Source organism: Scaptodrosophila lebanonensis, unplaced genomic scaffold (assembly GCF_003285725.1).
Source record: "Scaptodrosophila lebanonensis strain 11010-0011.00,11010-0021.00 unplaced genomic scaffold, SlebRS2 tig00000024-arrow-pilon, whole genome shotgun sequence".
Classification (NCBI taxonomy): domain Eukaryota; kingdom Metazoa; phylum Arthropoda; class Insecta; order Diptera; family Drosophilidae; genus Scaptodrosophila; species Scaptodrosophila lebanonensis.
The window spans coordinates 9,211,221-9,222,519 of NW_022060538.1; the positions used below are offsets into that span (position 1 = coordinate 9,211,221).

Here is an 11,299-nt window from a genome sequence, read left to right on the forward strand (position 1 = left end):
ATGAGTGCATTAACATTGTAAAACGATTAATTTCGTTATGGCAGTCAATTTTCAGCGGATTAGTTATTCAATGTAACTATTTAATTGGTACAGAATATATTGATTGTGATGTTTTTTTTGCTTTTTGGTATTTAAATGCTTTTCACGCCGAATTCGCAATAACCAAAGTTTTCCTGTGTAACGGCAATAGTGTGACCGTTTTAGTAACTGTATTATGCTATTCTTTTATCCGTCCCAAACTCACATTAAAATGGCTGGCCATACTTAAGACTTTGCTTTTGCTCGCAATTTATTTTTGTTAATTTAACGTTGAAAACATGAACAAGCATGATTGCAAATAAAAAAATTAGTGGAATTTTTAGTTAATCTGCAAAAAACTCGCGACAAAATGCCCAAATATCGTCTGAAAAGGTAAACAGCTTAACTGGAGATGTAGTGGAAACCACACAAAATACAAATCAAATACAAAAGACATAAAAGAAAAACATTAATGAGCAATATTAATGCAAAACCCATGCGCCAAGAGTGCCAATATATCTACTAGGCATGGTGTGGGGCTCCGACTGCGAGCTGTTGCTGCTTAGACAGCGCGTCGTGTTGTGCAAAGGAGAAAATTAAAATCAATAATTTCAATCAGAAAATCAAAACACAAATTTGCCAAAGATATTGCATCCCCCTAAATTATGCAATTAAATTATGCATCTTGCCTGTTCCATTTTCTTTTTACTTTCAGTTAATTTTGAATGTTATGCTCGTTTGTGGTTGTTGTTGCCGTACACGTTGTTATTGTTTTGCTGAAGGGGCGAGAAAATGGAGCAGGAGATCGGCACCTGGGACTCGGTGCTTCTGGAAAATTTGTCCGAGGATAGTTTCATTAACAACATACACCAGCGCTATAAGCGGGATCATATTTACGTAAGGATAGCACTTCTTCGAATGAATTTTGTTTTTAACATGCAGTATTTGTTGTATGCAGACCTACATTGGCACTTCTGTTGTGGCTTTAAATCCATATCATCACATATCGGAACATTCGTTGGATAACATACGAAACTATGGAAACAAGGGCATATTTCAGCTACCACCTCATATGTAAGTTAATCTCTATTTGCAAGAATAAGTTCGATTTAAAGATCATTCGCTGTCTCCTTTCTAGATACGGGCTCACTAATTTGGCTTATCAGTCGCTTAAGGACCAGAGCGAAGATCAGTGTGTGCTACTTACGGGAGAGAGTGGTGCAGGCAAAACCGAAACCTTCAAAATGATTGTGAACTTTCTCACCCATATTCAGGAACGTTCCTTATGCAGCACTCCAAATCCATTGCGCAAACAATCCTCAACCAGTTCTGCGTCGGGCGTCATCATACACGCCCACCGACGCGCCTCGAGCAGCTGCTCAGGCACGGCGAATTTCATAATCTGCAAAAATAACGCTGCAGCAAGCAATATACCCACGTCCATTTCACGTCGACAATCGCCATCGCCAGGACCCTCGCAACGCTCACGCACTCGTGCCGAAAGCATCGAACGTCAAGCCAAGCGCAATATGCGCGAAAAAATTGTGGACTTCGATTTCTCTCACCACAAGAGCACCGAGAACATCACCACACTGCTCGAGGCTGCCGCCGGTCTTGCCCATGTTCATCCAACGAAATCATGCTTCAAACACCAACAGACACAAGTGAGCTCCACCTGCACTGCCAGTTATGCTGCAACCGCTGCCATGCCCTCAAAATCGGCGTGCTCGACATCCTCGCCCAAGTACATGCTCACTGCTCATGGCGGATGTCGTCAGTGCGGCCACAGCAAATGCACACGCGCGCAAAGTCTGGAAAAGGACGAACGCGAGTCGCTGCTGTTGCGTGGCAGCAACAGCCGTCTGTCCACAGCCCACCAAACGCATCCGCATCGGGGAAGTTGCTCGAATCTAATGCGCCAACATTCGACAGAAAGCCAGCCGGATCGACACTCACTGATGGGCTCCACGCAACGTATTTCGCTGTACGATGCACACAAACTGAGCAAAGTAGTGATGGGCGGCAGTGGGAGTGGCACAACGGTCTCACCAACTCCGTCAGCTACCTCGTCACTGCATCGTCGACACAAGTCGCCCAGCCAGCGACTGCGGGAGTGCGTCACCTGTGCGGATGTATTTCTAGAGGCCATGGGGAATGCCTGCACCCTCAAGAATAGCAACTCAAGTAGATATGTGAGTTTTTTCAACATAGAATTAACAGGGGAAACACCATATTACAGGTTTCATTGAATAGTAAATCCAAACAGGGACTTAAACCTGTAAACGGTTCTGCTTTGGTTTTAAAATACCAATTTCGGCAATATTTCTTTTTAAGCCACTTTTTCTATTTTTTTAATTTATATTATTGTTTATGTATTGACAAAATATAACATTAATTGAAGGATTTTTACAGGAATCTGAATATTAATTAATTAAGACTCTATTCCTTGCAGGGCAAACTGTTTGATATTGAAATCGATTTTAGAGGCGATCCGATGGGCGTGCATATAACACATTGTAAGTAAATACTCTTACGAATATTTTAGTGACACATTCTATAAAATTATAATGTTTTTCATGTCTGTGCATTTGCTCTAAGATATGCTGGAAAAGGTTTGCATGAGTTTATCATAAATTTAACTATTAAATATTTGTTATTTATATAAATTCTTCATTTTGTTTTCTACAGACTCGCGTAACAGACACCACAATGGGAGAACGCAATTTTCACATATTCTATCAATTGCTGTTGGGTGCTGATCTGCAACTGTTAAGTGAGTTAAAAAAGAGATTTACGAAATGGAATTAGATTACGAAGTTGATCTCCTTTTGCAGAATCGTTGAAGCTGTACCGCAATGTCGAAAAGTATGAGCTTTTGCGTAACACAACTGCCATGGAAGAGGACCGGGCCAATTTTCATTACACAAAGGTTAGACATATTTCTGTCGTTAAGCCGTAACTTTAAAAGGCAGCAAACATAAAAGAAATGGGTTTAAAAAGCCACAAAATGTATTTTATCTTATCTACTAATACTGTCACAAAAGTTTCTCTGAAAATGGTCAAAATTTGTCGAAATCCATCAACAATATTTGTTCTTTTCCTTTTCTAAAAAGACATAATCTTTTGCTACAGATCCCAGTCCATATGTTGCCCTTGCTGCATATAGAAATAATGAAAGGGTTTTAAAATCGTTTATTATTAAAAAGATTGCGTTGTACTTTAAATTTAAAATATGTTCTACTTTTTTTTAGCGCTCATTGGACGTACTTGGCCTAAGCTGTGATGAAACAAGTGCAATTTTTCGCGTCATAGCCGTGGTACTGAAGTTGGGAAATTTTATATTTGTGCCTGTGACCAATATCGATGGCACTGAGGGCTGTCAGGTTTCCAATGTTTATGGTGCGTTTCATTAATCGCTTTCTATGTGATTTTTATACTAATACTATTACATTTTCCAGAGGTACAAGAGACAGCGCAGCTTCTCAACCTGGAAGCTCAAATTCTTATCAATTGTCTGACTAGAGCGAACAGCACGAATAGCACGCAAGAGGATGTAGGCTGTGAAATGGACGCGAGACAGGCGGCCAACAATCGAAATACACTCTGCCGTACTCTCTACAGTCGCCTCTTCACCTGGCTGGTGAATAAAATCAATGAGACGCTAAAGTCAACGCAACGCGAAAAGAATCTGGCGCTTTTAGATTTCTACGGCTTTGAAGTATTGGATCATAATTCATTCGAACAATTCGCCATTAACTACAGTGCCGAGAAAATTCATCAGGCATGATTTAAATGTTCAGAAACATTTCTGAATTTTGCTCAATTTTTATGTTTGTTTTACAGAATTTTGTGTGCAATGTGCTGCGATCTGAACAGGAGCTCTATTTAAGAGAGGGCTTGGAATGGTCACGCATTGATTATTTTGACAACGAGTCTATATGCGAGCTAATTGATAAACCCAACTATGGCATACTCAGTTTAATAAACGAGCCACATTTAAATACCAACGAGCAATTGCTGCTGCGTATTCAACAATGTTGTGCAGGACATCCGAATTTTATGACCAGCGGCAGCAATTCCATGTGTTTTCAGTAAGTGGATACCCAATAAATAGTTTTCATTCCCAACCTATTCTAATGTCTCGCTTTCCCACAGGATCCGTCATTTTGCCAATGCTGTAAACTATTCGATACATCGATTTCTTGAAAAGAATTCAGATATATTGCCCAAATATATAAGTACGGCTTTTTATCAAAGCAAATTGTCGCTGGTGCAGAATCTTTTTCCTGAAGGTAAATGCCACCGATACCTATAATAAATAATAATCATAGCCGGTGTTTATGAAAAACTTAAAAAAGCTGAAACTGCTTTAGTTAAAAGCTAGTATATAGAGAAAAGAAGGCATGTGTGAGAAGACAATAATTATAATAATTGAAAAGTGTATACATTGAACACGCACTTTTTATTTTAATGAGCCTATTTTTGTGGAGACAGTCTTTGCAAAATATTGGTTTGAGGTTCTCCTAAATCTGAGAAATAACAAGTTCTGCTTCATTTCGATATAAATTGCATTCCAGTCTTACCTTTATTTCGATCTTTAAAACGTACTTTTAAATGTAATACCCTATCCAATTTAAATAATTCAAATTCTATTCTTATAGGCAACCCGCGTCGTCAGGCGAGCAAAAAACCCACAACGCTTAGCTCGAACATACGCACTCAGCTGCAGACTTTGCTGGCCATTGTAAAGCATCGTCGCGCCCACTATGTGTTCTGCATAAAGCCGAATGAGTGCAAGCAGCCGCACTCATTCGACTTGGCCCTAGTGCAGCATCAGGTGCGGTACATGTCCCTGATGCCATTGGTGCACTTGTGCCGCACCGGTCACTGTTACCATTTGTCGCATGCGAAGTTCTTTCATCGGTATAAGCTGCTAAATAGCGTCACCTGGCCACATTTTCGCAATGGGAGTACGGTGGAGGGGATTGCGCTGATTATACGAAATCTGCCGCTGCCCTCGGCTGAATTCACGATCGGCACAAAGAATGTGTTTGTGCGTAGTCCGCGCACCGTCTATGAACTGGAGCAGTTTCGATGTGCACGCATCAACGATCTGGCCGTGCTCATCCAAAAAATGTTTCGCATGTATAATGCCCGCAAACGATATCAGCGCATGAGGCACAGCCAAATGGTTATATCGAGTGCCTGGCGGACTTGGCGGGTAAGTGGAGGACACCAGTCTCTTCACATCTTATCAGTTTTTGCATGTGTGTTAATTTATTTTATTTATTTAATTTGTTCTGCATGTGTTTTCTTTACCAGGAATGTCGCTTTGGCATTCCCTTCACGGGACGTAGACATTTATGGAGTTTATATCGTGTTGTAAGCATTTTTCAGCATTTATTTTAACTATTCATGCATTTGTTGCTGCTTCATATTTGTTAATTAATGAATTGTCTGTTCCTTGTAGGCTCGCGAGGAATATCGGTCGTTAAAATACAAGCGTCAGGTTAAATGGGGCATCGATGTCATAGCTCGAAATTATCGTCAATGGAAAATTCGGCAATATTTGTTAACCATACCGTTACGCCTACCACCCAACACCCTGAGTCCTTTATCCACGGAATGGCCTGCAGCGCCGGGATTTCTTTCGGATGCCTCGCGCCTGCTACGTGCCATTTATCATCGTTGGAAGTGCTACATCTATAGGAACTCCTTTGACCAGACGGCACGCAACCGCATGCGTGAAAAGGTTACAGCCAGTATTATATTTAAAGATCGTAAAGCTTCATATGCGCGCAGGTAAAAATTCTAACTATTTGTAATAACATTGATGCTTGCCAATTTTGTAGCATATTTTTACACTCATTATTTTCCCCTAATTAGTTTTATGAAAGCATATTCTGGATGTATTTAATTTAAACCAAATTAAGTAGGCATTCTTTCAAACCCAAAACTTTTCGTTGTTTAGTATCTTGACCGCATGCAAAACATGCATATATATATTCGTATTACTTTTTTATATCAAGAAAAGCATTTAATTTAATTGTAATTCGTGATAATAAACAGTTTTGCTTTTTGTTTCCAGCGTCGGCCATCCTTTTGTGGGTGATTATGTGCGATTGCGTCATAATCAGCAATGGAAGAAGATCTGTGCCGAAACGAATGATCAGTATGTGGTGTTTGCCGATATAATAAATAAAATAGCACGTTCAAGTGGCAAGGTTCGTCAACATTGTAAATAATATACCTCTTGTCATTTTAAAGATCCCATTATCTTTCAGTTTGTGCCCATATTGCTGGTGTTATCGACATCGTCGCTGCTGCTGTTGGATCAGCGCACACTGCAAATAAAATACAGAGTGCCTGCCTCAGAGATTTATCGCATGTCTCTGAGTCCTTACCTTGATGATATTGCGGTATTTCATGTGAAAGCAGTAAGCGGCAAATGGCTGTTAAAAAAATTCCTCAGTAACATTTAACAATTTTAAATCGTTCCCAATTTTTACAGTCCGAATTCGGTCGCAAGAAGGGTGATTTTGTTTTCCAAACGGGCCATGTCATCGAAATTGTTACCAAAATGTTTCTAGTCATACAAAACGCAACTGGCAAACCACCCGAGATACATATAAGCACAGAGTAAGCATTTAACTTTATACATACTATAGAATCATTATAAATTATCTGATTTGTAGATTCGAGGCCAATTTTGGTCAACAAACTGTCATCTTCTCGTTCAAATATGGCGGTATGTCCGATTTAGCACAAGGCCCGCCCAAGGTCACACGTAAAGCGAATCGCATGGAAATAATTGTATGATCCTGAAAAAAGTCTCATCACAGGACATAGTAGTTTGCTGCCACAAAACGGAGGCGCCTCAGGCATTTTTCAAAATGCCTAATCAACTAAAAGTTTATGTATATGGGTCGGGCTCACAATTTTTGACTTTGTAGAATGGTAAAACCTAAAGCGTTTTCAATGCAGAACACGAGAATTTGTGACAGACTTATAAATGTAAGCTGAACTCGACTTGAGAATAACTTTTGGGAAGTGCTAATTGAACTACCAAAATAATATGTTCACTTCAAAATTCAAATCAGCGTCGACCAATTTGATCAGATACTGCCATGGTCACTCATTTACTAATTAGTGTTAATTAGTTATATACATATTATACGACTGGTTAGCTGCAAGTAATGAGCCGCAAAGAAAACTAAAAACGTTTCAGCATTGATTGCCAATTTTCGATCAAATTGTTAGCCGAACAAAAAACAGCAATTAAATTTGTTATATAAAACATGTGTCATTTAAAACTCTGTGTTGAAACAAACTAAAATGTTCTGCATCGAAATGTCTTTAAGAATTATCTTTATGTTCTACAATGATAAATATTTTGTTGTTGTTGGAGTGAGAGATTTTTGTGCACCTTTTTTGTATGGTCCCAGGGATCAAAATACAATTTTAGCAATATTTACACACACACACACAATCGCTTCACACTCAGTAAATAATTGCGCAATACAGATTGTTCACTACTGACAATCAAGAACGTTCTCATTTGTTGTCAAATTAATTGTGCCAATGTTACTAACAAATAATTGCATTGTGCCAAAAAAAAATAATAATAATAAATTTTAATTGCACCAAATTCTGTCATAAGAAGGAACGAAATGAATACTACTTAACGAAATTAACAACTGAATTCATGTAATTTTCGAGTTAGTTTTAAAAATGTAAGTGAAGATTATTAATGTGTATGTCAAGCACGAAAAAGAAACAAACAAACGAATATTTAGTACGACAGCGAGCCATTCAACACAAAGTATTTCCATTATATTATTGACAACCAAAGCATTTTCTTAAATTTAAGGTTTCATACACAATAATTAGCGAAATAATAGCAGAGCAACTTAAAAACAAATTGGAAAACTCTAAACAATGCAAAGTGCATCTCTGCGCCTCGATCTGGATATTCAAAAAACTAAGAAATAAAAATGTAAACATAAAGAGAGAACAAATATTTAACTTTCCCAAATGTTAATTAAGCTACTATTTACAAGAGCTGAGAAGAGATGTGTAGTTAATATTTAACAATTACCAAAAAGAAAAGAAACGAAAAATTCAAAAAAAAAAATATATATATATACATATAGATATATATTTATATTAATAATGAGATTATATAGGAAACAGCAACCGAAACAATATGAAACCAAAAACAAGAAGTAAAACAAAATATAAGAGTTTGTTATGAGCGTATGTAGTTGTTTATATAACTTGTTATTGATAGTTCATAAGCGCTGCTGCATTATTTAGTCCAATTTGAGTGTATGATGGCCCATTGCGTCATAAAAGCTCCATAAGGTGACAGCCTCTCTAAGTGAATAAAATACAATATATATACAATTACGACTAATTAGCGAAGCGGTAACGAATGACGAATGAATGAGACATACATACGTATTTAATTAGGTTTTATTTAGGTTTAAATACAATACTTTGAAAAAGCCAAGTACATAAAAGTAATTCCAAACAATTGGTAGTTTATAAAACAAACATTAGACAGAAAGAAGAATCGATAAGAACAAAGTTTAGCGATAATAAAGCGTACATATAGAACCCATTTGTACAAAACGAATTTTCCTAAGACAAGCCAGCGGACTGCCGAAGTCCACGCTTTAAATTTGCTAAACGCCTCATCAATTCCTCTACAACTTGGACTTGGGCTTCTTAAGCATATCGCGCAGAACACGACGCAGTATCTTGCCACTGGGGTTCTTGGGTATTTCCTCCACAAAGATGACACCGCCACGCAAACGTTTTGCCGGCGAGGCACGCTCATTAACAAACTGAATAACATCCTGTTCTGTAAGCTGTACGTTCGTCTGCTTCACCACAAATGCCATTGGGAGCTCTCCAGCCTCTTCGTCTGGCTTGCCAATAACAGCAGCATCCTTAATCTTGTCGTGAGTTAGCAGCAATGCTTCCACTTCAGCTGGTGGCACCTGGAAGCCCTTGTACTTAATCAGCTCCTTAATGCGGTCCACAATGAAGAATTCCAGATCATCATCGAAGTAACCAATATCACCGGTATGTAACCAACCGTCTTTAATCGCGGTCTGTGTGGATTTTGTGTCTCCAATATAACCCTTCATTATGCCATCACCTTTAAAGCACAGCTCGCCTCGTTGATTGGCGCCAAGCAGCTTGCCCGTATCGGGATCCACGACCTTGGCATAGATGCCCACCTTCAGCACACCCACGCTGCCAGGCTTGCAGAATTCATCGTTCTGTACGAGTACGCTGAGCGTTGACTCGCTCAGTCCATAGCCCTGCCGAATGAAGGGCACACCAATGCGTTCTTTAATTTGATCCTCCGTTTCCCGGCTCAGTGGAGCGGCGCCACAGAGCAACACCATCAACGAGGACAAATCGTACTTGTCCACAATGGGATGCTTGGCCAGAAAGACCATAAGTGGCGGCACCATAAATGCCATCATTACGCGATATTTCTCAATGGCCGATAGAAACAGATTCTCCTCAAATTTAGGCAGATAGACCAGACGCGTACCCAAACAGGCCGTTGTAATCAGAGTCAGGCAGCCAAATGCATGAAACCAGGGAATAACTGTGAGTAGCGTTACTTCCGCAAGCGGTACCGCTGTTGGCTGTCTATAAATAAATGTAAATGATACTGGAATTTGCAAGGCTTGAAAAGTGAAGCTTACAATTGCGAGTCGAGGGTAGCCAGTAGATTGTATTGCGTTAGTTGCACACCTTTGGGCATGCCGGTTGTGCCAGAGGAGCAGACAATCAATGAGACATCCTCCTTTTTATTAGCAGCAGGCGATTGAAAATCTGGTTTTGTTTTGAACTTGTCACTGTCCATCAGCTCTGTAAAGCCATAGACTTTGGGATGATTGCTGGAAGTTCCGCTGAGTGCAATAATTCCTTTGACAAAGCTATTCTTCTTAGCCACCCTGGCCACAAGATCGACAGTAATCTTGGAAGCAAATATAATTTTGGGCTTAGACAAGTTTATAGCATGGTCCACTTCCCGATCAGAATAAGTAACGTTCAAAGGCGCTACAGTTGCACCCACAGCAAAGCCGGCAAACATAGCCACCGCAAATGATACACTATTCTCGCTAGACAATCCAATGACATCATTTTGCTTCACGCCCAACTTTTGGAGTATCTGTGCTAGGCGCACAATAGAATCGTACATAAATTTGGCTGTGTACTCCGTGCCAGTAACGGCGTCAATCTAAAAATATTAAAATCGTAAGAGATTTGTAAATTTTTGAAAATGTCCATAGCATAATTACCATAGTCGTTTGGTCGCCGAAGCTCTTGTACTTATCCAGTATGAATTGACCTAAGGATCTGTAGTTTTGTGCTTCACTGGAGGCTATATCGCCGCCATACACTATATTGCCCGGCAAAAGTGTTGATGTCATCCTGATCCTGATAGTGTGCTGCGTGAGAATTTAAATACATACAAACATACATACATATTCACATGTTAAAATAGGGTGGTTAGAAGTGCGCCCACCCACTAAATCCAACCACCGAAACGCACGATACTTGAAGTTCGTACTTATACACTTTGAACCGTTCTGGCGTATCTAATCACACGATTTATAAGAAATCCGACTACATATGCAAACACAAATCTCCTATATGGGCATTACTAGGCATGCCTGGAGCGTAATAACTGTTTGAGTGTTTGTATTTTTTTGTAAACAATAAAAACTCATGTTGGGCCTGCAGCTCAAGTTAATTGATGCTTACATAGGCGGCGGCATTGTAGTGTCGAATGAATTTTACGAAATGTAAATATTTGTCAATTTGCCTTAGCCGTTCCAAAGGTCGTTCGTTCCAATAGTTCGCAAAATTTTATTCGGCGCGCAACTGTCTATGCTAATTTATGACACACATTTTGTGAACCTTTGCGAATAAGTTAGCACCACAGAAAGTGCGGTTTTTAAGCAGTGTGTGTTTCCTTTGATTTATTATTCGACTCACCTGACTAAAGAAACAATCAATGAGAATAAGCGCGTATGTGCGTTCGCATGCGGCTTTGCAACACAACTAACTTAAAATTGTCACAGCAGTATACAAACAAGCAACCAGACGTATTCGTGTAGCTATAACTTTTATGGCACGATAAGATTGGCTCAGCTGATAAGGGAACTTGCTAAATTCTTGCTATACATTGCGCATGCGCGGTGGCTAGACTTTATGAAATGCAGATTAAAATTTAAAAGTGTAATTTGTC

General features: G+C 39.3%; 2 protein-coding genes across 4 annotated transcripts; one reads left to right on the top strand and one right to left on the bottom strand.

The window, feature by feature from the left end:
* Positions 1 to 364: 364 nt before the first annotated feature.
* LOC115620871 (unconventional myosin-Ia) lies at positions 365 to 7,117 on the top strand. Of its 3 annotated transcripts, XM_030514344.1 has the most exons (19): positions 365 to 411; positions 734 to 915; positions 977 to 1,092; positions 1,157 to 2,210; positions 2,471 to 2,534; positions 2,617 to 2,630; positions 2,707 to 2,791; positions 2,853 to 2,947; positions 3,270 to 3,417; positions 3,477 to 3,799; positions 3,862 to 4,109; positions 4,174 to 4,310; positions 4,680 to 5,239; positions 5,341 to 5,400; positions 5,489 to 5,820; positions 6,107 to 6,242; positions 6,303 to 6,455; positions 6,530 to 6,657; positions 6,714 to 7,117. In XM_030514344.1, the coding sequence occupies exons 2-19, from the start codon at positions 811 to 813 to the stop codon at positions 6,835 to 6,837; spliced, it is 3,882 nt and encodes a 1,293-aa protein (XP_030370204.1). In that variant the 5' UTR covers positions 365 to 411; positions 734 to 810; the 3' UTR covers positions 6,838 to 7,117. The 3 variants fall into 3 exon arrangements, with proteins under 3 accessions (XP_030370204.1, XP_030370205.1, XP_030370206.1); XM_030514345.1 differs by lacking the exon at positions 5,341 to 5,400; XM_030514346.1 differs by lacking the exons at positions 2,617 to 2,630; positions 3,270 to 3,417; positions 3,477 to 3,799; ... (7 more) ...; positions 6,530 to 6,657; positions 6,714 to 7,117 and having other exon boundaries at positions 2,853 to 2,941.
* Positions 7,118 to 8,475: 1,358 nt separating this feature from the next.
* Positions 8,476 to 11,271, bottom strand: LOC115620499 (4-coumarate--CoA ligase 1). Its single transcript, XM_030513751.1, has 4 exons — positions 11,047 to 11,271; positions 10,347 to 10,496; positions 9,747 to 10,285; positions 8,476 to 9,690 (listed from the first exon to the last, which is right to left on the bottom strand). The coding sequence occupies exons 2-4, from the start codon at positions 10,476 to 10,478 to the stop codon at positions 8,727 to 8,729; spliced, it is 1,635 nt and encodes a 544-aa protein (XP_030369611.1). The 5' UTR covers positions 10,479 to 10,496; positions 11,047 to 11,271; the 3' UTR covers positions 8,476 to 8,726.
* Positions 11,272 to 11,299: the final 28 nt, after the last annotated feature.